The sequence below is a fragment of the Haemaphysalis longicornis genome, unplaced genomic scaffold (genome assembly GCF_048455015.1).
Source record: "Haemaphysalis longicornis isolate Haplotype H1 unplaced genomic scaffold, Haemaphysalis longicornis Haplotype H1 scaffold_8, whole genome shotgun sequence".
Lineage (NCBI taxonomy): Eukaryota > Metazoa > Arthropoda > Arachnida > Ixodida > Ixodidae > Haemaphysalis > Haemaphysalis longicornis.
Window position 1 is genome coordinate 119164860 of NW_027526445.1, and position 26568 is coordinate 119191427.

The following is a 26568-nucleotide window of genomic DNA, read 5'->3' on the forward strand; positions in this document are numbered from 1 at the left end:
AATGGAGGGCTCCGGATTAATTTTGACCCCCTGGAGATCTTTAACGTGGGCCAAAATCTCTTGCACACGGGCGTTTTTGCTTTTCGCCTCCATCAGAAAAGCGGCCGCCACGGTCTGGAATCGAACCCGTGTCCTCGTGCTCAGCAGCGCAACACTTAAGCCACTGAGCCACCGCAGCGGGTCCCTCACATTCGCAAAAGGCCGCTTCTAACACAACAACTGTTCAATCCCAACAGGCTGTATCGCACCGAAGCTACACCTCGGGATCTCAATCATGCACGTTTTGGTAAAACACTTCACCATGATAGAAATTTGGGCGAGTTGGTTACAATTCATCGTGTAAAAAGGCGTGGGACAAAAAGAAGAGACGACAGAGAGCAGAAAAGTACCTTCTTCAAAGAAATGGTTAGTAGCGAGTCGTCGTGTCTATTTCCTACTCTCTCTCGTCGTCTTTTTCAAGATCTTTTTTGAAATATGAACGGTTACCGTTTACAGCAACATTGCAGACTTGGATGCTTTCTCGCGTTTTTTGGGGCAGATGTACGATTACTCTATCGCCTTATTTATAGAACAGATTGTCTACCCTTTAATGGAAGCAAAACTGCGATTAATGCGCAGCAAAACAAAAACAGCCCCCCGCATACTAACCAAAAACCTGCTTCCAAAATAAATGGCTCAAAACAAAAGAAAGTTTCTCGCACATTAATTTTGCAGATGCATTGTCCCACATGTTCGTATCTGCATTACGACTTGCCATCACACAAGTAATAACATTTCATTAACATAAACTAGGTGCACTAGCAAAACAAAGCTTATTTTTATTTTCAAAGCTACAGGCCCATAAAATTTTCGAAATTGCCACACAGTGGTCCACACCGTTATCTTAGCAGCGTATGACACAACACATGACACAAGGTCAGGTTTCGTTTGCATGAGGTGCTGTAGGGCTTTCCTGGTGACAAGTGTGAACGGTGCATTACCCTGAGCAGCCAGGTGAGAACAGAATCTCGGTAGGGAACAAACGAGTCCTTCGCCTTCCCTGAAGACTGGTCCGCCAGCTTGGAAATCACAAGGCCCAGTGTCGTCAGGGACCTGGGGAATGAAAAACCTAGCGTAAGCTCAAGCTCACTGCAACAAGGTCTAACCCAAGTGGCCGCGTTACTTGGCAAAATTAATTTAATTTCGTCACCCATTATTCCCGCCACTTACCTCGCACAACCTGTAGGGCCTTTCATACCATTAAACTCACCTGTTACTCTAAAGACGCTCTTTGTCCTTAGTCGGCCTTGCGCCATAAAAACCCAATCATCATCATCGTACTCTTCAAAAAAGAGACAACTTGTCGTCGCAAACCTAACATTCGCAATGGTATGTTACAAACAGAACTCAGAAAAAAATTGGAAAAACTAGTGAAAACCGTCTGCGAGCCACTTCTCTTCAATGATCGTGCCCAGACTGCGCCAAGTCTTTCTTGACGCAAAATTTTCCTAAACAGTGTTTCGAACACCATGTTTGGACACTGTCCAAGCTCAAGGAGTAAAAATCACACACTTTCTCACGGTGATTGAGCACAAAAGCCTTTGGCATATGCCATCATTTCTGTACTAGTAAAAAGGGATCACCAAAAAAAAATAGCAAAACATAGCAAAACTGCCACGGTGTATGACAAAACCCTTTTCTTAGTTAGAATGCCAACCTCATCTTTGAACAAACCCGCATCCACCTGGAACAAAACTTTTCTTTGAACTAGTGCATAAATACAACAAGTGGCCCGCGAGCATCACCACATTTTAAATTTCCCGCTTCTTAGCCTTCAGTTTGTCTCCTGAAACACTTTCCACCCACCCCGCAACGAACAAGGCTGATGGCCTGATATGAACCGCATTTGCACCTAAATATCATTCCACAGCCAGGCGAGTTACCAGGCACCACAACCTTCCTCCAAAACTTCAAGTGCCTCATATGCATGATCAACTTCATAGAGAGCTCAACAAGCTGTTCCCAGGCTACCAGTTAACCATAATTACACATGGCTAGTCTTACATGACTGGGGTGTTAGTGACAATGTGAGAACAAGCCTAGAGACTCACTTGTTGATGTTGGAGCCCTCTTTTAGCCGTTCCCCGATGGCGCCCGTCTTGACAGCCCGTTCGCTGCCAGCCAAGTCCACCAGGCTCATTTTGGACACCTTCTCTCCGGTCACCTGCAAGGTGGGGTTGTTGGGACACTGCTGTTGGGATCTTTGGACACATTTTTGTTTGTTTCTTGAATAAACTTACCAAACCTTCACAGCATTGCTCAGCTTTCTGCCCTGATTTCAACTATGCCATTTGCTTTTCAGTCGGCCAATTAGGCATCAAAAAAATTACGGTTCTTTCAAGTTATAAAGATTATCGAGATAGTTAGGATAAAGATAATTAAGATGCAGATTCACATTCAATACAAACCTCAAGTACAGCTTTTTTATCGTATGCAATGCGGAAACTCTTGGGCACATTTTGATGTATATGTGGAATTCACAAGCACTTTCATACAATGAAGACATTTCCAGGACGCTTTTCGTTTTGTTTTGTTTGTTTGATGGCCGCTGATCTAAGCCACATCCAAGAAACATGACTGGGCGACTGAAGCAGCCGGAGCCTCTAGTTCCGTTTGATTGTATCACTTGAGTCCTCACATGTAGTTAACGAACTGATAACTATGTTTATAGTGATTGCCCATATTACATCAGTCCTCCCCTGTGGTGCAAAATTTGAACGCTCTTTTGTTTCTTGCTTTTTTTTTTAACAGTAAAAAATGTCTTTCATGGCTGGGATGGAGCGGAGTGAGTGTACCGAACGCTCGTTAGTTCTTTCAAATTTAACGAAGTTGCATTTTGTCTTCACGGCCTTTTTAAGCTTAGGCCTAATTTAGGTTTAAGCGGGTAACAACGGCAGGCGAGAAAAAGTCCTCACCCCAGAGAGCTTGTCCGTGATTGAGCAAGTGAGGGTGATGTTGAACACAGCGTGAGAGCGGCTGGATTCGCTGTTCATGTTCGTTGCTGCGACGGTCCGAGACTTGTTTCCTTCCGTCATCAGGTTGTTGATTTCCTGCGAGTTGAGAAGAGGCAAAACACAACAGAGAGAGAGAGAGAGAGGCCTAAGGATTGGGCAGATGCCGATGCCACGCCTGCTTTTCACACAGCAAACAGAATCTGTTTAGAGTGCATGTGTCCTTCACTCTTTTAAGACAAGCGCTCGGCACCTCGCATCGTGTCGATCGTCTCATGGAGCAATCAGTTTTGATCTTGGTTGAGAAGAATTGTAAGTAGTGATACACTTAACGAGAGAACAGCATCTTGACTTCACAGCTTTTAAAGGCACCCTGCAACCCTCTTTGAGCAGTGCAAGTAAACCTATGCAACGTTTAGATTACACTGCCAGGAGTACCTGAGCCAAATATTACACGTGCACGTGAAGCGAGGAGCGCACAAATCACTGTGAAAGACGTGAAAAAGCCAACCATGCTGTCTTCAATTTTCCTCATTAGTATGCACCCCTGGCATGGCCTAAACAACGTCACTGAGAACATGGCGGTCCTGTTGGCTGTCGCTGGTCAACTTCGCAGCTTATTTCTTGCGTTGCCTGTGCCGATCCGCCATCGTTGACGCTGTGTACCAACCTCTTCTATGATAGGGAACAGATTTTCATAATTCTTGCGGAAGGAGATTTCTGGGACCATAGACTTCACCCCAAAATACGTTCCGAGTAGTCGATGGTAAGTGCTGCAGGGCCCCTTTAATCAAAATCAAGTTGAAAAATTAGGCTATTGATGCCATTGAATTGTAGGCTACCTTGTTGATGTATCACTGCCGCATTTTGTAGAACTCGGGCTAGCAAAATTACTTTTCGTGTCAAATAGCAGCCTAAATGCCAATTTCGCAAATTTCATCATTAATCGCTTCACAATTTTGTAGGTTTTGCCTAAGCCAAAGATGAAAAACAACAATGGTCACTGTTATACAGGCAATTCAATCACAATTACAGAATTTTCAGACTTCACATAGATAGTAGATACAAACTAGCAGAGTTTCTGCGCCAGGTTATTATAAATCTTAAACACAACTTCAGTGAAACCATCTTTAATATACTTCCCCCTGTTTCTTTTTTCAGAAAGGTATGAGCTGAAAGCTCGCTATCATTTTTAATTGCATAAAAATTAGGTGGCAAAATGGGCACTCAGTAAAGCAGGTGTAGCGTTCCCCCTCTGCATCTCGTCGATTTCTTGAACATTTCTGCACCATAGCCATTCATTAATGGCCTTATCGTTACAAAATGCTAATGCTATTCTGAATTCCATTCTCAAATACTAGTACTTTCATGCCTGCCTATGTCCACACAGCTCATCGCGCAACTCAATCCTGTGACATCACATGTCGAAGCAAGAAAGCAGCTTCAATACAACGGTAATGCGTTCAGAGATGAATTCCAGAAAACCAACATCTTATCGCTCTGACCTCAAGTGTTTATAGATTTTCGCCGTAATTCAGTGGCAGATTTTATTTAATGAACTGATTGATACTATTGACCTCAATACGCAAGGTACCATAAACAATTAGAATACACGAACACCTACTGCACCCTTCCCCATTCCTTTTCTCGTGGTAGGAAGGTAGCAGCTGTACTCACCTCGTAAGACGAGACGGCTAACGTAGAAAGGCCGTCGACATACGGGCCCAGGATGTTGTGCTCTCGGACTTTTAGGTGCTGTTTCCCTCTATTCAAGCAAAGAAAACAAAGGAGAGGGGAGCAGGGGTGGAACCCAAAAGAAACGTTTTAGTGACACCGACTTCTAAAGAGATGCCCCCTGAAATTTACAGCAGTCCTCCGCTTTAATGGCTGTTTCACTGATGGACATTCGTGCTTACAAATGAGCTGTTTTATTGCACTATAACTATTGCATGTTTTAAATGTCTGCATGACAATTAGATGACATCTTGGAAGTTAAAAAGAGCACAACAAAGGAAGGCTTCTTGTTATTTTGTTTGCTTTTTTTCCCTCATCCCTTGCGTGCTTTTTAACTTCCAAGGTGCACCAACGAGCCCAACTTTTGGTGCTGCTTCAATTAGACGACCTGAGCAGTTCAGAGGTCGACATCATGCAAAACTTTTTCTTGCATTTTGTTTTTGTGCGTGCATGTGCGTGTGTTTGTATGTGTGTCTGTATAATTTTGCTGCAAGATAGCTGCCACTGCAGCTGAAGATAGGCTTCAAAAAATTTGTGGGCAGAGTGCTTGAGACAGCTATGTAGAATTCAATGTATGCGTCGTGACACACCTACACAACCACTTCTTTTCTTCTCCTTTTTTTTTCTCCCCTATATCTTTCCTGCCTAGCTGTGACCTAATGTTGAGATTACAGCAACAGTAAACAGTCCAAAAATGTGAACTTATAGCCAGAAGGTAAACAAAAGGCTTGTCGACAATGCTAGAGAGTTTGCAGCAACACACGTGCTTGCACTATACTGAGCCTTTGAAGCTGCTAACTGCTAACCACCAAACCTGCGGCCTGTGACCCCACCCCACGAAGCTCGCATTATCGCACTAGAACTACCAGTGGAACGATCAGACAACTAACTAAAATTCAAACTAACGAGACTGCTCACAAAGCATCACTTTTGTTAACACCATCACGACCAGGCAGAACTCTCCAAAAGAGACCGCTACAAGCCCACAAAATGGGAGGCAAAGAAAGAAGAAAAAGATAAAGCCGTTCCACTCAATGTGAAAGCTGTCCGAAGTGCTGAGCAGTGATTCGCCGTAACGGGCTGTAGCGCCGTTATGCGCTCACTGCTACCCCCCAACGCATTTCAAATTTCCCGCCTTCGCAGTGCTCACACGCTCCCTGGCTGAAACTGAGCCAGCGGGAGTTCTGTTCTTTTTGTGCTTGCTTTTCCTCCCGCACGTGCCAGCATTGCACTGCCACTTTTTTTCCACTTAGTATCGTAAAAACCAACCCAATGAGCGTTCCAAACTAACTGAATGCGGGCGCTGCTGGTTAATTACATATATTATGCCTCAAATGTACCTGCAGTTCTCTTAGCGCTAAACAACGGGGAGATGTATGACAAGCACCAGTGGTTGACGAGTTTCGAACGCTTATGAATATATATAAACCGCTTTGCTTCCAAAGCCTATGGGCTAGCCACAACGACAGAACGCCATGTGGCTCTGTTTGGGTCCAGCGAGCGAGCTACAACGACAAGGCGCAGCTAACCTAACTTTGAATTAAAAGGATGTCACTCACCCCCTGGGGTCCAGCAGGTCGTGGACCCGTTCGTTGTAGATCTCCATGTAGGACACCTCCACCTTGTAGCTGACGCTCGGGTCCGGGGAGCAGGCGATGCGCTCGAACAGGGAGTCGCACAGCCGCGGGATCACCCCTTTGTTGTCCACGCCACCCATCATGGTGAAACTCTTGCCCGAGCCTGGAACCAAGAACGGAACAACAACGCGATTAAAGCGAGAAGACTGCATACACACGTGGGCCTGTACGCTCGTTCCAGTCTCTCATCAGCACCATGATCTAGCTCTTCGATGTTCAGTGTTGCTTAGGAGCAACAACTCAAAAAAGAGTTGTTCCTCCTGTCAAAAGAAAAAAAAGGGATATTATTTTGTCTCTCACACTCTGTGGTTTTTCGACATTTAACAACACCATCTATCAACAAAGGGTTAATTGGCATGCTCATGGGAGGTTGTGGCCATTACTACACCAGGGTAGCCCATCCTGCTCTGGTGAGGGAGTGCGTTTCCGGCAATGGTCGCCGGGGTCAGGCCGCACCCCAAGCCTCTTTCTGCAATTCCATCAACACGCGTTTTTTTTTTTTTAATCCAGTGGGAATTGGACATGGGAAGAGCATGTAATGCGAAGGCAAGATAACCATTGGTCATTAAGGGTAACAGAGTGGATCCCTAGAGAAGGCAAGCGTTGCAGGGGGCGGCGGCAGAAAGTTAGATGGGCAGATGAGGCCAAGAAGTTTGCGGGGATAAAATGGTCACAGTTAGCACAAGGCCGGGATAATTCGAGATATTTGGGAGAAGCCTTTGCCCTGCAGTGGGCATAGATAGGCTGGTGATGATGATGATGATGAACAAAGGATACCAGACCTTCAAAAATTAAAGAAGAGAGGGCAGCACGTACTTCTGCATGCTAAAAAAAAAAATATTGTTTACGTGTGTCAACTCGCATTGAGCCCAGGTGGCTCAATGGGCTAGGGACAGGTAACCGAAATTCTGCAATTTCGTTGTTGTTACAAATGATAGCAATACAAACTTTACGTTATTGTCTTCACTTGAACCATAAATCATTGTGATTAAGGTTGTTGTTCAAGCGATATATGAGCAGCCAGTGCCCAGTGTTTCCCAGTGCCCAGTGTGTCCTCATGTCCGTCCTAATGAACCAAATTTTTTTCTGACTTCATATTTGTGATGTCAAAAGTCCTTTTAGATCACAAAAAAAAACTTCTCACACGCTTAAACAAAATAATAAAGCTTTGGACATCAAAGAGCTATTGGCCATGCACCCTCCGGTACTTTTCTGCCTTGTATCGCACTTGCACCACTATGACATCAGCCACACAACTTTTCAAATGTGCTGAGCACGAGGTCGCGGGTTCGATTCCCGGCCGCGGCGGCCGCTTTTCTGATGGAGGCGAAAAGCAAAAACGCCCGTGTGTACGAGATTTCGGCGCACGATAAAGATCCCCAGGTGGTCAAAATTAATCCGGAGCCCTCCACTACGGCGCGCCTCATCGCCTGCGTTGCGTCGGCGCGTTAAACCCCACAATCAATCAATCAATCAACTTTTCAAATGCTTTATTGCACATTTTAGATTTTGCTGTATATTCTAATTGTTAACATGCAATTTTTTGCATAAACATTATATTCTTCAAACTTAGGCTGTATATTGATTTGCACATTTTGTCCCATTTGTTTTCTTATCTTTTCTGTTTTTGGGATTTTACTGTGACTTTGGCATTTGTATGTTTGTAACCCCCTTGTATAATATCCTCTCACAAGGGCCTTTAGGAGTATTGTGAATAAATATTAAGTAAATAAATAAATAAGGTAATAAATAAATAAATGATTAAGGCCCACGCAGCAGTTCAGAGAGAAACATTTGTTTGTAGACCACATGCAAAAGCTGAGAACCCTGGTTTTTTGTACCGCGCAACCCTTGGTTTACACCAAGTTGTTCAAAATGGGCCTGACATGTAAAACGCGGGCTGTAATCTGTGTGGCACAGTGTATGTGACAGCTTGTTATGCAGTTTCTGCCTCAAGCATTCGGTATACCACACCCACAAAAAAATAAAGATCACATATAAGAAAAGGAGCTAAACACATTTCACCGTTCAGTTGCCAACATTCTCATTCAGCCTAACCTAACTTCCTCTAACTCACTCCTTAGAAAACAGAAGACTTTCACATTGCACACCAGCACTGCTACAAAGGAGAGCAGCCCAAACGCGGAATAAGAATGGTGGGGCACGGGCGGTGACCTAGAACATGATGATGGTGATGATTATGATGATGGTTATTATTATGATGATGATGATGATGGCTGGATGCTATTGCCGCAAGGGCTACTAAGGCAAAGAGCCCCAAGAGAGTGGTTAGATAGCAGAGACGAAAACGTAACTATTCAAATCAGTGCACAAGACCAAAACCAAGAGAGTAGTTAGATAACAGAGATGAAAACATAAATACTAAAATCAGCGAGCAAGAACAAAAGCAAAATCGATCAAAGACAATGAGGATCGCTGGTGTAAAAGGCCAGGTTTTGATTTATGCATAGTATGAAATAAAGTGTAGAAATTTAACTTCTGCTAACTACCTAAGAACAGGCTAGACAGAAAACATGGGATCGTTTGACAAAGAGAGCGATGGGTGGGGAGTGGGACATGTCTGTTCAGCTGGGGGGACGGTGACCTGAGACAACGCACCTGTCTGGCCGTAGGCAAAGATGCAGGCGTTATACCCCTGGAAGGCATTGTCCAGGATGTCCGTGCCCAGGCAGTTGTACACTTTCTCCTGGCTGGCAAAGTGTGGGTCCGCTTCGTTGAATGACCAGAAGCAGTGGTCGAAGGCAAAGGTCTGCAGGGCAAGGAGGGGGGGACGGCCATTTTAAATTACCAACGTGAACCCAGCGAGCAACAAGACGAGTGTCAGAATCAAGAGTTGTTGGACAATGGCGCTCACCTTTGGATGCTTCCGCCTGGGTCCGCAGCATCGAGTGGGAAGCGGAGTCACGCAATGAAAAGAAAGAAGCAAGAAAAAGGGAAAACCACCGACACAATTGTAACACATGCAGCGTTGCAGCGTTGAGACGTGCAACAAAATACAGACATTTCGAAAATCACCAATGTGGGGGCAAAAATAAGCCCAAATGCCACCAGCGTACACACTCTACAATTAACATTTCCGTTATGGGTGTCAAAATTTCGTTTTAAAATGCGACAGTAGAGACAAAAAATGTCATGCCACAAAAGGATTTTGGGAATTGGCGTGGACGTTGTAGCTGATGACAAAATCAACCAAAAATTTGTTAATTAGCAACTATTTATTTGATCAATTTTTGCATCACAGATACATAAAACGGATATAAAATCCACCCCGAGTTTTAGAAATCTGAATCAAAAAGGGACCTTGCGTATAAAAAAGTTTCATACTGCTTCTGTTTCTCTTATTAACGCTATTTCGAATAAACTATAATAACATCTTCCATGAAATAAATGCTAAATACAGTTCTAAAACTTCTGGACAGAACATCGCGACAGCTACACGGTTCACAGCCTCTCAAGTCGAGGACCAACACTTTTAAACAAACCCCCCCCCCCCCCCCCTCCCCTCCGCTTGCTCTATCCTGGTATATCCAGGAAAAAAAACATAGCTTTTTCTTTTTCAAGAACTGTTCTTTTTCTTTTTTTAGATTTCATTTAACCATTTTTTTCCTTATCTAAGCTTGACAGCGCACCTTCATCTGGAACTGCCAGTACATGGGTTTATTCATCTTTTGAACATAAACTAACTGCTGTCTGCCCGTTTCAATCATACACCTACGTGCCCTAGTTTCTCAACCGACAATTCTTGCATGCGTACTTCTGGATCAGAATTTCAATAACAGACAAAAAAAAAGGATAAGGCCTTGCATCCGATAAAACTTTAAACTACAGCACACAAAACAAATCAGAGAGACTGTTACCCAAAATATGAAAAGCAAACTAATACCTTCAAGAGTCTTTCGACCTACTTTAGCGCAACTTGAAGCCCACCGTTCGAGCAAAACAGTACCTGGCTCTCCGAATTTCCCGCCTCTCTCTACAATGTCCGTTGCCACGGCAACCAGGTCTGGCAGTGCTTCCACAATCCAAGGTTGATATTCAACAGCCCCTCCAAAACGCACGAGGCAAACGAAACAAACCAAAACAAAACCGCCGCCGCAACAGCTGCCCACCAAACGTAGGCAGAGGCACCGGAAAGCAAAAACAAGGCAGGCCTTCCGAACCAATTTCCTGATTACCCTCTCGCAGACAATGCGAGTGGAATAAGGAGCGCACAAGCAGCAGCCTCCGACCAGCTTTGCATCTGGCCATTGTTAGAGCTGCCCCGTAACGGACCCAATCAATTCACATCCGACCTGCCAAGCAGCAACAACAACAACCACAACAACAAAAACGCGAAGGCCAGCCCACACCCATCAAACTACGCTGTTCTTTGTAATGGGACGCCGCTGAGCGCACAAAATAAAAAACCAATCGAGAAAACAATTTCGAGCCGTCCATTTCTGCTTTGGATGCAGGCGTTCCGGTCCGACGCCCCTGCACAATGGTCAGTGTCAATGCCAGTGGTGCGACAATGCATTGGGCGAATGTCGCCGTTTTGGAGCTACGAAAAAACAGGGTGAGGGGGAGAGGGGGGAGAGGGGCAGAACTCACCCTTCTCCCTTGCTGCAGTTGTAGAGGATCGTCTGGCCCTCGGTCATCTCGACGACACATTGTGCCCCGAGCTCCACCTCTGCACCACGGAGAAGAACACGGTTTTAGGGAACGCATAATCGATGCGCATCGACTTAGTTTTTCCCCCGTGGCCCATCCTTGCACAGATGTGCTGAGGAACGTTTTAGGCGAAAGACTGCGAGAAACAGCAAAAAAAAAAAAAAAAACGGTCACAACACCGCAGGCTATGAGGGTACCCTGTAGTGCGGCGTAACAATGCAAGCCTCTCGCACAAGGCTGTCGCCAGAACAGTGCACGGAGGTGGTCCCCACACTGTGGGCGTTCGCTGCATTACACCTTTCTTTTCGTACAGTCGCGCAGTTTATTATTTAGAACGCGAGGTGGAAGGGGAGATCTCGCTGTTTCCAAATGTTCAAGGCCGAGTAAATGCATCAATGAGCAGGAAATGTCAAGAGCTGTATAAGCAAACTGAGAGAAAGGAAATGCGTAGGCATCAGGTGTGCCTCTAGTAATGTGCTGACTTTGTCCCACTTTTGTTTCGGTAGTTCCTGCATTGGCAACTATAGAAGCCAAAAAAAATTGCTTCTTCTTGCACCAAAGGCAGTGGCCTCTTTTGCCCTCCACAAAACAGGTATAGTACCACGTTTTTGTCACCACTCTACATTAGATGCTCAAATTTATCCTGCAAAGATAGCAACTCATTTTAAGCTACGTGATATTTCAGAAGAGAAAGAAAAGGCCAAGAAAGAAGCAGAAAGCCACACTTGTGGTGACCAAAGCTAAACAAACAAATAAATACGAATGAATTAACCTAAGTCAGAGTGTCCTTGTGGTGACCAAAGCTAAACAAACAAATAAATACAAATGAACTAACCTAAGTCAGAGTGTCCTAAATATATTTTTGATCTTTTCAGCGACAGCAGGCACAATCAAACTTTTTCGTTTCAGTGAAGCGCAATTTCTCGAAACAGTAAAACCCAACAAATGAGCTCACATATTATCATGACTGCCACCCTGCAAAATGGTGAAGGGAATCAACTGTCGCTGCTTAGATCTCGGCAAAAGCATTTTTTTTTTCAGCAATTTATGTTAAGAAAACTAGTATTGGTGGCTAGTTACAAGCTCTGTACAAGAATGTCTGAACGCTTTTTGGTTACTTCATGGTCAACATCATTTCGTTCATTCAAGAAAAAATGCAGCTCGTATCAATGCAGAGCTGTCCACACACTGCTTTTAAAGAATAGTCATTATCAATAATGTTCTGCATGACTTTTTATCTACAGATCATCCACAGAGAGATTTGCACAGCCGTTATCAATAATAAAAGGCGAATGGCTTCGTACTATGTACGGCAAAGAAATGATGGAACACTTGCAAAAGCACTATTCAGTTGCCAACTTCCTGCAAGTAGCTGTAGCTCTGTATGCCTGCCACGTTTCTGTTGAAGAGCGCTTCTGTTGCAGGATAAGCTATTCATGACATGCGTTTCATCACCCAGATAAAATATAGCAGCTGTTTCAGAGTGTGACCACTGGTGTTAGGGGCTCCCCCAGAACGTGGCACTGTACTGGCACACTATCCCCAAATTGCTCGCGATTGCCGAGGCCACGATAGAGCGCTGTTCGATGGGAAATGCCCCACGAATTGGCATTATTTGTTTGATTTTGAATACAATACATATACAATTAAACTTGTTTGATTAATTTGAATACATATACAATTTAACCTTGTACAAATACTTGTGCTAAAAGGTTTTCAATACGTAAATAAACCTTTCAGCAGTTACAGTAGCTGCTAGGCTTGCAGGTCACGTGACAGGGACACATATTGTAGTGTCAAGTTTCGACACTACGAACCGCCACCCTTCCGATTTCAGGAAGTTTGCTGCCAAATTAAAATTATTTCCGTCAATTTGTTTAGGAATTGCTTGTGGTTACCGGGCTATGCAAAACGCTGGCTTTCATATGAGCTAGAGAATATATACGCGACAAAAATCGGTTGTCTGTCCCTTTAAAGAACATAAACCCCAAACACGACCTTCCAGCAAAGTTTTAACACGAGCCGAGAAGTGGTTCCCCCGGGAAATAATCTTAAAAGACGCTCATTTATCGTCGTAACACACTGTCTAATTACACCTTCAGCGGAGGTTTCCCCTTCGTTTCCTCCTTGCAGCCAGGTGTTCCTCAGGGCGGTGCAATGAGTGCGGCGCCGCAATTATTTGAACGTGATAAGAATCGTTTCCGCGATTTTATCGGGCTTAATTTGCGTTTAAATTACTACAGCGACGACAAAGAAACTAGGTGTCGAAAAAGCAGACGATGTCGCGGATTGAGCGCAATCTCCTTTCATAAAGCGCGCGGGCATGACTACGCTACATAAGCAATCGCTGTGCTCATCTTATTTTTACATTCCTTGACGTGTTTTACAACGTAACAAAAGCTCAGTAGCGCTGCGCTTCGCCCACAAACGACTCGCGAGAACATCGATCCCACATCGCCAGTGCGATCACGTGCCGCATAAGAATTGCGCGCCAATGAAACGAAAATCAAACATTATATCGTGTACAAAACTTAGAGTACTGAAATTTTAATCTCCGCACACCAACGTATTTCGAAAGACGCGACACGAACCGCATTAAAACACGGGCGTGCGAACAAGGGTTTAAATGTAAGGGTTAAGAGGCAAAGGCGCTTCGGTTTAACTCGACGTCCATCACGTTTAAAAAAGTGCCTTAAAGGAGCCATGAAAACAAAATATAACTTTGGTTCATTAAAAAGACTCCTCTGTCCCGATAACAAATCTTATCGCAAACTTCAAACCAATAACCGAGATATTAAAGAAAACAGATCCAGCAGTGGCGGCTATCCGCCACTTTTCGGCGAGGTGTGTGTGACGTCACATACTCTCTTTGATGCGATTGGTGGTCGCCGACCTTAACAACCAAGAAATACGACTGGGCGATTAAAAAGGTCTCTAGTTCCATTTGATAGAATCACTCAAATGCTAACGCGCAGTTAGCACAATGGGGCTATTTAATTTACCGCAGATAGCCCGCGGGTATTCCAAGGATTCCCCACGCCATAAGAATGTACCGTATTTATTCGATTATACGGCAGTCGCGATTATAAGGCGAGGGTGCACCAGTTTGGAGAGTCAAAAAATAGCAGTGGTGATATATATATATATATATATATATATATATATATATATATATATATATATATATATATATATATATATATATATATATATATATATATATATATATATATATATATATCGAGAGAGATAGAGAGAGATAGAAACAGATAACTCATAAAGCGCGCAGAAATAGTATAAAAGTAAAGAGTCGGATACACAGCAAGAACAATAACAAAGAAGGTTTACTCACGTAGCGGCAACGGGACTTGCCTTCATCAGAGTACAGTTACATGGTTACTGTACTCTGATGAAGGCAAGTCCCATTGCCGCTACGTGAGTAAGCCTTCTTTGTTATTGTTCTTGCTGTGTATCCATATACATACATACACTGAGCTTCGAATATAAGGCGGGGTATAAATTTGAGACTGCGAATTTTGGGGAAAAAACTCCCCTATATTCGAATAAATACGGTATTGGAAAAACGAATGCTGGACTGCTTCTGGGGGAGTCCGAGAATGTAAATCGAATAGCACTACTGATAACTATATTTTAGTGTTATCGCTACGCGAAATTAAAACGTTTTTTCTTCATATTTATTCCGCTTCTTTCTTTCGTTCTTTTTTTCTTTCTTTCTTTTTTGTGCAGCTAAAAGAAACGCCATTCGTAGCAGGGGCTGAGGGGATTACCAAAGGCCCGTTCTTTCATGCTTATCAAAGTTGGATTTTGTCTTTTTGGCTCCTTTAACCATTCAGGATTTTTTTTTTTTTTAGTCCAGTACGCACTATACCCCACACTCGACTGACGGCGAAATACTGCTTGCATCGAGAGCGTATTCCGGCGAAGAACAATAAATAACGCTGCTCCCATCCTCCGCGGCCCATCTATAGTACGGCGTACGCCCATCAACCGCAATGCAGAGGCGCTGCCATTGTGTTTGTTTCCACCGGCACTCGCTGACCCCATATCTTCCGTGCTCGCCGGTCGATACGTCGTCTCCCCTGCCAAGATAGCCAGCCGGCGAACAGTCTGCTCACATAAAGCCGGGAAGTTGTGCAAGAACAACAACAAAAAGATGGAAGAAAATGAAAGAGAGGGAAGGCAAGGCGGAGGTGACACACGTCTCAACGACCCTCGAGGGGGGGAAGCCGATAAGATGGCTACCGCACTTGCTATGCTCTCGACTACGCGAAAGGTGTCCCACGAGCGTATACAGGATTCGCAGAACGGGAAGCTCGCATGGACCCTGGTTTCTTTCCTACTACCAGTCGGCATATACGAGCTAACAGATCGGGCCTACTAAAGCCGACGACATACGAACGCACATCTCTAAATCGTCTTTGTTGTACACGACTACGTGAAAATTATCCCTATATATCATTTCCACAAAATGACTGCCCGCAAAAAGTGCCGTTTTCTTTTTCGCTATTTATAGTCGGCACTCCAGCGCCGAAACTACTACGCGATCGTTGTTTCGTTGCAACCCTGATTTCAGGTTCTTTTTTTAGTCTAAAAAAAACGAAGCACCTAAGGACGAGATTAACAAAGGCTTGTTAATCTCGTCCGTAGGTGCTCCGCCAGGACGAGATTCTAGGGACAGAAAAAAAATCCGGAAAAAATCGTGTCTCTCACGCCAGCACTTCCTGTATGGGTACCACTTCAGTGAGCGCAGCCCAGCAAATGGTACGAAGCGAACACTGGAGTAATTCTGATTTCGACATTTAACACCGAGGTAAAAAAAAATTAGCGCAATCATTTTAAAGTGCCAAACAATAGCGAAGGGCGAACGAAAGTCACTGAGCGATCAAATCGACGCGAGAACCGCGAATGTGATAAAATACACGGCGAATCCGGGGACCCGACATTCCATTTCGTCAATAGTACAGAAGTGGTCCTTCCTACACGGCGCACAGCATCAAATAAATATGCGGTGGTGAGCTGGTGCACATTGCGCCTAAATCAATCAGAAACATACCAAAACAATGTTATTTACGAAAACAATGGGTACAAGTATTGACCTAAAACACACGCACAAACGCGAGATGACAGGGCGGTAGCGTGAGAAAGCAGCAGCTTGCTCAGGCGTATTTAAAAAACGACCTATTTTGCTAGGCGCATACGTTACACCACGTGTCTTTTCTAAAACCGTTCCGCACCGGCTGGGAGGAGCGAGCGCTATTAGTCGAGTGACATCAGCAGGTCACGTGAACCACGCTCCTATCTTAACCGCGCTTGCGCGTCTCCTTCCTAGGCGCTATTTCGGGCCGAACGCGTGGATAAGATCGGCCGCTTATGAATCACTGGCGTCGGTGGACATTGCTGGCATCACTAAAATAACTTCGGTTTTGCTGCACAGTATTTCCTGGAGGGATGACACATTCGCCACTCACAGCCTCCTAACATTAGTTGCTCCGGCTGCGCTGTAACGCACAAAATCCATAACGCTGACACAACCCCACTGCGCATGCGCGAAGCGTAGCTGTCAGTCATTCCCCCCGGATGATATGGCCAGGCCACGCCTTTTACCCTGGAATCCGCGCAGGGGACACATATATGTACAGTTATGGACAAATTAAATACGAACACGGAAATATGAACCAGAACACGCAAAATTGAAAAATACAGTGAACTCCCGTTAAACGAACTCGAATGGACCATAGTAATTTTATCGCCTTATCACAAGTTCGTCTTATCAGAAACCCTCCCAAAAAAGGAATTGGCAACACGCATGCAAATATCTTGCTTCAAGACTGTGAGTGAAATATATTTACAATGGAGGAAAAAGACAAAAAAAAAAGATTATTTATCAAAGTGCGAAACTTGATATAACACTACCTTCAGGTGCTCCTGCCTGGTTTAAACCATGCAGTCCGAGCGGCGAAGGAGAGCTACACCCGCTACCTGAAGCGACAACGCAGCAGAGACAAAGGGAACAGCTAGCTTTCTCGGCGGTGACGCGGTGTGACTCGTGACGCGAGCCGACGCGAACTCGCAAACTCCCGCTGAGAAACGGCATTTGTCAGGACAGCTGCTATGTTCGCGAACAGGAAGTCTCCGCTATCGCTTTTTTTTTTTTTTTGTTTACTTTCCTTATCCTCCCAGTTTTGCGTCTCCTTCTCCAGAACAGAGCGGCCACAAAACTCGCCCTCGCTCTTTCTTTTCTTTGCTTTGCCGCTGGCTCCGCGGGTTGAAAGGTGGGAGAAGTAATGGTTGTATCCGCGTGTTTTCTTTTTTTGCTCCCTGCCTAAATTACTCCGTGGCGCGAATTCACTTCACGTTGTGGTTTTCTTTTACTTTTCCTTCCCTCTAGTCCCGTGAATGCCCCGCCGCACCCCGCCAAGGCTGCCATGTTCGGATTGTTCGCTACCCAGAATCGCTAGCAGTGATGATCACCCCGATTATGATGATGATTATTATTATTATTATTGCTATTGGTTTCCCCTTTGTAGCGGGGTGATGACGTGTCATCTACCAAAAAGCACTAATATACCTATGTTTTTCACTGTTGGTTCAATACTAGCGCTGCTTAGGGCAGGCACAAAAACTTACTAGGCACAAAGTACTTTTTTTTTCGATTACAGGTGGTAAATGTCCTAGGCAATATTCCCCTCTCTGCTTTTCGTCCACCATCATTCTAATCTTCTTTTCGTCGCCTCGACAGCCTTAATTGAAGTTAACTTCCTCCGTGCTACCCTTAAATCCTAGGGCTTCTGGAAGCCGAATATTTCCCTCATGTAAATTTGGATGGATACCCTCGCATTCTAACACCCCGGAAGTTGTTCGCCTTAAGCGAAGAGTTCGTGTAAGGCTGTTCGTCTTAAGCGGACTTTTATTTTGTATTGGGTCTAGGGAAAACCAAACAAACGTACCAACGTTGTTCGGCATAAGCGAGAATGCGTCTTAACCGAGTTCGTCTTAACGGGAATCCACTGCACTGTTCGCTGAGGTCAAATCACGGCTCGCTATGGTATATTTGGAAAACCACAGTTCCCAAATTTGTGTTCGTAACTCAGCCACACGTAATCTTGAATTGCTTGGAAAGAAATCGCGCTATTTGTGTGTTCTGGTTAATATCTTCCTGTCCATACGTGTATATCCCAAGGAGATAAAACCAGATTAGATATCCCTCCTACCTCAATCCCCAAGGCGTCGCCGCAAAGACCCCAATGAGAGTCAATCTAAAATTTATCGCTGGAGCTCCGACCTCACACCGACGTAGACGGCAGCGCCAAAGTGTGGCAAGAGTAATGATGTAATCAATCCCCACACCCTGTCTGGCCTTGGGCGAAGTGAAGCCCATAGGTCACTGATCGATGCCGTCGGCAAATAACAACAAATACAACTCTCAGACTTCCAACTCAGACTTACAACTAGCATAGGCGTCCTTTCCACCCATAGTATTTTCATGACAGCCAAAGCAACACACGCTACACTTCTTCATACAAAAAAAGTTGCGAATGATGACCAAGGAAAGGACGCAATTACACGCGAGAGCCTCGAATAGCAATTCATCACCGTCACTGAAAGACATAGGTGCCTGCTCGCAGCACCGCGATATATAGTCGGCCAGACTTAGAAAACGAAGTAAAAAAAAAAAAAACGTCTGCAACAACATATCTCGCTCTGGCGGAGTGCAGAACAAACAAACAAACGAAACGGTGCGTAAGCAGGAAAGGCCAAACGTGCACACGCGTCGACGCTTCCCCAGATACGGCATTTCCTAATCGCCGCCAAACGCTTGCGTGCGGCATTTCCAACTCGCCAACAGCCCCCGACTCTTCGAGAAATTTCCTTATCGTGTAGAGCTACAGGAACGCTCGACATTTAAGCCGTACACACTTCGTCCTTTGTGGGCGTGAAACGCGCGCAAGCGTGGACGACGCCGGGACGCTCACGTGCGCTCGGTGTGTATATGTATATATATATATATATATATATATATATATATATATATATATATATATATATATATATATATATAGTCGTGAAGTGGAGTCCTTAGTTGCTGCAGGAATACGCACAAAGTAGAAGTACGCTCTTCGGAGACTTTATTTCCAACGTTTCGACCTGAGACAGGTCTTCCTCAGGTGTCTCAGGTCGAAACGTTGGAAATAAAGTCTCCGAAGAGCGTACTTCTACTTTGTGTGTGTATATATATATATATATATATATATATATATATATATATGTATATAGTGTTTGGAAAATGAGGGGCTCTATTTCCTAACGAGCCCCTCATTTTCCAACAACTATAATCGTGCGAAAGCTTAGCGAGGGCCTCGGTTCTGGCAGCCTTGATGCCATGGTAGCATAAGAGGGTTTCCCGCCAGTCACCCTCTTATGACAGGCTGTAGACGTTTGCGTCACGCCCCAGGGGTTGAAAAAGAATCTCCCCGTGTAGTCTGAGTGGCGCTGGCTACCACCCTCAAGCGTCAGATACAGTTGTAGTAAATATAAATACCCCAGAAAGTGAAGGAGAACACAGTCGCCCAGATAGCCGAATTGGTAAGGCATTCGAGATCTAATCGAAAGGCGTGGGTTCGGTCCCCACTCTGGGCGCGTGTTTTTCTTTCTTTCTTTCTCACGTAATTAATAAAAAAATAATGTAACGCCACTAAAAAAGGTAAAAAATAGTCTAACCATTCCCATATGCCTTCTTTGGCATTATAGACTGCCGGCATATATATATATATATATATATATATATATATATATATATATATATATATATATATATATATATATATATATATATATATATAAGCAGTAAAAGAAAACTTCTCGAGGAGCCAGAAAAAATACTTGAGAAAATGGTAGACGCACGATTAAAAACAAAAACAGTGGTTTACTGACGTTTCGACTGCGGGACCAGTCTTCCCGCAGTCGAAACGTCAGTAAACCACTGTTTTTGTTTTTAATCGTGCGTCTACCATTTTCTCAAGTATATATATATATATATATATATATATATATATATATATATATATATATATATATATATATATATATATCATTTTTTTCGGCTAAAGCCATTGCGCGAAGGTCGTGCCGGGCGCCTCACGCCGGAGGAGCTTTTTTTGTTTTGTTTTTTTTTTGTTTTTTTGCTAACGCCAACAGACCAAGCTCAAGCTCTGCAGCTGTTAAAAAGCGCCCGAAATTTCACGTTTAGTCGCGCCCTACGCATTAACTGAACTAAGCTATAGATACTCGAGCTATGATGCGCGCCGTAATGGAGGGCTCCGGATTAATCTTGAACACCTGCGGATTTTTAAAATGCGCAGGAATCTCGACACACTGGTGCTTCCGCTGTCCGCCTCCACCTGAAAAGCAACCACCGTGGACGGGATCAACAAACTCGCGTCCCTAGGATCAGCAGCGAAACGTTTGAGCCACTGAGCCACCGCGGCGGGTCCTTACACCTTAAAAATAAAACTTAGTATTCGAAAAAAGAAAGTGTATCAATGAAGGATTTAAGCGGCCATGAAGACAAAATACCACCTTGTTTACTTCAACAAAACTGGACTTTGGTAACAACTCGACCAACAACTAAAGGCGCTTTTTTTTTAACCAAGAAAGGAGTAACAAATAATGAAAAACTTTCAAATTTCGCGCTACACATCTGTAGTGAAGCAATAGGTGGAACACTGACAACACATTTACAACTATGATCCAACGGGGTTAGAGGCACCGCTGTAAATCGCGCAGTTGTTTTTTCGTGGTGGCTTTGGTCGGCGGCAGCAGCATAGCCGCACTAACAAGATCCTGTGACGTCGTACAAACTCGACGAGGAAGTGGCCTCTGAGTGGCCACTCCTTCGTGTGTTTTCATTCATACATCCATTGGTTGTCCAAAGTTTGCGATAAAATTGCCAGTATAATGCTATTGGGACAAAGCTGTTTTTTTTTTGTTTTTTTTTTTTTTTTTTTTTTGATGAACCAAAGTTGTTTAATGAACCAAAGAGTTATGGGGTCCCGCCTGTATATTTCCACGCACATGTATTTCTTTCTGGTACAGTAAACTTGAACTTGAACTTTTTTAACTGTTTTCCTAACACCTTAAAAATACGCGGGCAAGAAGTGATCGCCTTCCCCGCTGCGTCAAGGACTGCTACTGTGGCGAACACCTGACACGCCCAGATAAACAACGAACCGGAGCCACAATGCAATCAGGCCACGAAACGCCAGCGAAGAATTCCGACTCTTTTTTTCCTAATCTTCAGCGGCGTACCCGAAGAGGACGACCCCATCCCGACCGGTTATCATCAGTGGGCAACGGTCACACTCCGACGTATTCTCGGATGAACACTGCCATAACATCGCACATCGCGGCCCGCTTTCAACTACACACAAAGTGAGCATATTCCGCGGAACCCAAAGCGGAACGGGGGGTGGGGGTGTGAGGAAGAACGTGGCACACAGCTTAAATGACAAATTGCACTCTGTATTACTACATCAGCACCGTACGGCCTTCCTAGACCCCCAGGCTTTTTCCTGGCCAGTAACTGATACTTCATGCTTGAATGAATTGCTTTCATCAGTTCTCCATTTTTGCGAATGTGTCTGTAGTACCCCTCGCACGTCACGTGCAGATTCACCTTAAGCAACAGCATTGCTCTGGGTGTGGTCAAATGAAACTGCGTCTTCTCTGCAGCCCGCATCTTATTCATCAAGGAGTCATCCCTTCCACCGGTGCGTTTGCGCCTGGCAAGCACATGACGTACCCGACGATTGTCTTGATGCTGTCGTAAGATGACACATTTGTTTCGAAGTGCTGAAGCACGTCCACCCACCGTTTCTAAAACGCAGAAAGGTGTGCTGAACAGCTTGTTGGTATGTGCACTGTAACAAGAAAACAGCTCAGACGTTGCGACTAAGCAAGAAACCCACAACACAGGTGCTATGTTGTGCTTCTTAGTCCTGTCCTGTGCGCGGTTTCCTTGATGTTCCCCAAACGGTTTCTTTTGGCTCTTCCATTCCTCCAGCTTTTCCTTTGCGACACAGCTAGGGCTTGATACCTGTCTTCCACACTTTAGGCAGAATGCGAGACAAAACGCCGTCCCACAAGCAGCGGTCTGCCGGGACAGCGGGGCCACGGCCGCAAAACCGGGACATGTCCCGCCTAAGTCGGGACGTCTGGTCCCTTCGCTATACACCCAAATTACGGCATCTGCAATTTGCAAACCATGTGAATCCCCTGACGGCCATCAAGTCGCTGACCTGAACCACTTGCTGAGGAACTGCCCTGCCTTGCGCGACCAGTGGACGCAAACGAAACGCTGCGCGAGTGGGCCCACCCCGAAGGCTCTGGAGATCCCAAGCAGATGGTCTTCTACTCTCTCCTCTACTCATTCGAGAAGCCACCACACAGGAGGACATTTAAAGGGACATACAACCGATTTTTGTCGAGTATATGTTCTCTATCATAAATGAAACACCATCCCTTAAAACACCCTGGCGCGAAATGGTTTTGCTGATAACGCCCTGGAACTCGTTAAATCGATTTTTTTAGAACTGCGAGCCGTATGTCTCCTCCAAAAATAATACTGGCAACCATGACATACAGTAGCGCGGTAGCATACTTTTGTCTGTATGCGAGATGAAAAGCGGTATTTAAAAACTTGCCCCCAGCTAGAAAAAGTGTCAACTGCAGGCGTTCTTATTACTTTATGTGTTTTGTTATTCACTAGTCCATTTTGCATGAGGGCTCCATCTGTTGGAATGAACAATAGGTAGAATGCTGGCTTTATGTTGTGGAGTCGGCAGTTCGATTCTCCCCGGGCGTGTCCTTTCTTTTTTTTTTAAGCTGCAGTTGCCGTTTCCGGAAACTGAAAACGAATATTTCGGCAGAAGAAACGCCCCTGACTCAGACACAATCGTCAAACAACGTACAACAAAGCCAGGAAGCTCCTTCACGCGGTCTCATACAGTCAGCTTGGTCTGTTTACTGAACGCTGCCATTGGCTCTGGACTGGGCATGGAGGTTCAGTTAGCCACACTGAGAGCAACACAGCGGCGGGTGGGGTGTCTTTAAAAAATTCAAAAGAATATTTAAAAAAATATATACAATTTAAACTTATACAAATACTTGTGTTAAAAAGGTTTTTAATAAGTGAGTAAACTTCAGGTGTTTCAGTAGGTGCAAGTTTTGCAGGTCACGTGACCGGTACACATATTGTAGAGTCAAGCTTCTGCACTACGAACCGCCACCCTTCTGATTTCGGAAAGTTTAGTGCCAAACGAAAATTATTTCCGCCACTTTGTTTATAAATTGCTTGTGGTTACCCCACCATATATAACGCCGGCTTTCATATAAGCTAGAGAACATACACTCGACAAAAATCGGGGTTGTCTGTCCCTTTAATACAAACATATCCTCCCTCTGCTCCCATCTAAGACAAGGCACGGATGGTAATTAGGCTTAGTAAACACACATCACAGAAACAACCACGAGCCAAAACAAAGGAATCCTGCGTAGTCCTCCCGGAGCAATCTGCGCACCTTTTGTCTCCGCATACGAAACTACGGCGCGCTCTCCACGGCCTGGCCAATCAGCGTCTCCGCTAAGGAGGCACACAACGGAAAAAAAAAAAAAAAAACACCGACAGGAGGGCTGATAGAGCAGCGCTCAAGGTCAATGACAATGTCCACCCAATAACAGCGCACCTCACCTACACGCTCGCGCGTGCGCCGCAGAATCGATGGAAGCGCGGTCAACCCTGCGGACCATATATCACCTGGGCGGGTCTGTGGGCCCGAACCCCGTGTCTCGCTGCAGCGGCGCCTGTGCCACCTTTATTCCATAAGGAGGCAGTCAGTCTACGGAAGGGGTGGGCCCGCGGGCACGTCACATCGCGTGCTCGCGATTTCGCGTCGTAGTTGTTACACGCACGCCGAAGGAGAAGAATAAGAGAATACGTCTCATCCTGCGGAGGATGATGGCGACGCGACGTCATAGGGTCGTCGCCAGGGCCAAGGTTCTCAGATTGGAAATTCGGGGCCAGGTGTTGGTTAAACCTCGTGCGTTAAGCGGTTTGGGTGCCCAAGGGTGTAGTTCAAACGGCCCGCCAAAGCAGCGCCCGCTTGTGTTCGCTCCAGCCAGGAGCTGTTGCGAACCGCCGTTAATGCACGACCATCGCAGTTAACCGTGCCGCGCAAGACCGCAATTAAGCCGCCATTAAAACGATGACCGCATACATCTGCTCGGTTCGCTGCAAATGTCGTCGGAATAAGACGATTGTCTCCTGCCACCCCCCCCCCTTGCCACGTAAATGCCTCTCCCCCACCCCCACATCTCACGCTCTCCCCTGCGGTGAGTGAGAGAGAGAGAGAGAGAGAGAGAGAGAGAGAGAGAGAGAGAGAGAGAGAGAGAGAGAGAGAGAGAGAGAGAGAGAGAGAGAGAATTCCTTTATTGAGCCTTAAAGGGGGCCTGAGATGGATTTCAAAGTGTTTTTGTTTGTGTCAGAAATCTACTCTATAGTTCTTGTAGAAACAAGTCCAAAAATAGTAAGCATATTCGCTCACGCTAACAAAAGTTATTACCCCGACGAGACAGAACTATTTGTTGGCTCGGCGGCTTGCGATGACGACATAGTCCGACCTCGTCCGAGGCGAAGCACTCATTTCATGGTTGGCCGCCGGAATGTCCGCGATTTTTGACGGCGGCGGTTTGGTTTAGAGCGTCGACGTTACCATGGTTACTTCAGCGAGTGGTCGCACATGAGACGACGACGTCCTTTTTTTTTTTTTTTTTAAGCTACGTTTTCAGTCTTTATGGACTTTGAGCAGGAGATACTGGTGATTGCGGAAGTCGACCTTGCATGCGCGAAAGTTTCCGTGAACGGTAACTTATTTTTACCGTCGCTACATAGCGATACAGAGGCTAGAATTTCTAGCGACTGTAGTAGCGAGCCCCCTGCGCCGGCGAAATGTACGCTCGCGTTTTGATTAGATTACCGGAAAGTTCCGAGTGAACGCCCTCCCCCGAAACATCGCCCATCCCCTTTTACGGGTGAAATATTCAATTTACTGAAACACGCGCGCCCACCCCGTAAAATCCATGGCTTTAGCGCCGATGAGTGATCAAAACAAACCCGAATCATCTCTTCATGTGTAGATGCGGTCACTTATTCGTCCTTTCCGCGCTTGACCCGAAATTTCGCCCATCTCGTATTTTTCACTTGATAATCACTGTACTTAAATTTGGGTGGGCGTTCTTCCGGAACTTTACGGCACAGCAAATGCGCTGTGCTCTGCGCTGCATGCAAGCAATCTTAGTTGATGTTGTTTACTACATTCTTGCTAAATGATGATCAGGAGCACGATAAATGACAATTTTTTTTAGAATGAGCGAGCAAAATTTCCGCCCCTACTCCAGCTTCCCACGCTTCCAATGGTTCAGATGCCTTTATGAACTAGCATAGCTCTTTTATGCTTTCAAAATCGTCTTGGGCAAGGTAATATAGGTAACTGCGGAATCATTACAAGATATCTTACTCATTTTATATCGAAATATTTAGCGGTGGCGTGAATTCTGGGGCGGTATTCTCGAGTTTTGTCCCTTTTGCGTCCCTTTCAAAAGTGTCCCTTTTGGCGAGCCCTGATTGGCTAAAAGCAAACAACCGGAAGTGACGTAACGCAAGCGCGACAAACCTACTGCCAACCTTCCTCCATGCTGCCAACGTCCACTTCTTAACCGGAAGTACGTCACGATGAAAGGGACGCAAAAGGGACGTTTTCAAAAGGGACAGTTACGAGAATACCGCCCCTGGTTAATGCAATACTTGGTCCTAATTAGATGGCGGCGTCAACGTCATGTTTTCGATTTTTTAAGCTCTACAGTAGAAGTATACGGCTCTTTTAAAAAAAAATTATTGTATTGTGAGAGTTCAATCTAAGACGTCTAAGATTCAAGCCATTTCAAGCGTAAGCGAACAGTTCTGGGCAACAAACGTTTGTGTCATTTGCTTTGCGACAAATTCGCCAGATGTCGCTACTCGGCAGAGCCGGTAAGCCGGAATGCAGAAACCGCAGAGTGCAATCCTTTCGTTTTCAGCGGCAAACGGCTACTCTTGCTTCATTTAACACGGTAAACGGTAAAGCGCGCTAAGGACACTAGACAACAGGTTCATTCAGAAGGCCGGTGCAGCAAACCACACTTTCTGCGATCATGACTTGATGGGAAGCAATGCAATGAAACTCTTTGGCAGTTGTCGTTACGGGATGAGCATATGCTCTTGCCCTTGTCGCGACCGCGGCAGAGAATCAGCTGCGACAGCGTTTGGGCTTGAACTGATTTATTCAGCCCGCGTGAGCGCACTTGAGCGTGCGCCTCGTGATCACGAGCAGTGCCCGGCGTCGTCCAAGCGCTGCGTGCGGAGCTGCTCCTTCGTCGTCGGCGCGGCGCTCCCTTGGCGCACCGTTCGTTACCACCTCTGAAAC

At 45.2% G+C, this 26568-nt stretch overlaps 1 protein-coding gene across 2 annotated transcripts in view; it reads right to left on the reverse strand.

The window, feature by feature from the left end:
- The window catches only part of Khc-73 (Kinesin heavy chain 73), a 137194-nt gene that overhangs the window by 80663 nt on the left and 29963 nt on the right, over positions 1-26568 (reverse strand). For both annotated transcript variants that reach the window (XM_077681745.1, XM_077681746.1), the window contains exons 2-9: positions 10973-11051; positions 9237-9252; positions 8981-9131; positions 6284-6464; positions 4668-4755; positions 2955-3089; positions 2091-2203; positions 981-1092 (exon numbers count right to left, since the gene is read on the reverse strand). In XM_077681745.1, coding sequence (XP_077537871.1) covers positions 981-1092; positions 2091-2203; positions 2955-3089; positions 4668-4755; positions 6284-6464; positions 8981-9131; positions 9237-9252; positions 10973-11051 — 875 coding nt within the window. The remainder of the gene's footprint in view (positions 1-980; positions 1093-2090; positions 2204-2954; positions 3090-4667; positions 4756-6283; positions 6465-8980; positions 9132-9236; positions 9253-10972; positions 11052-26568) is intronic.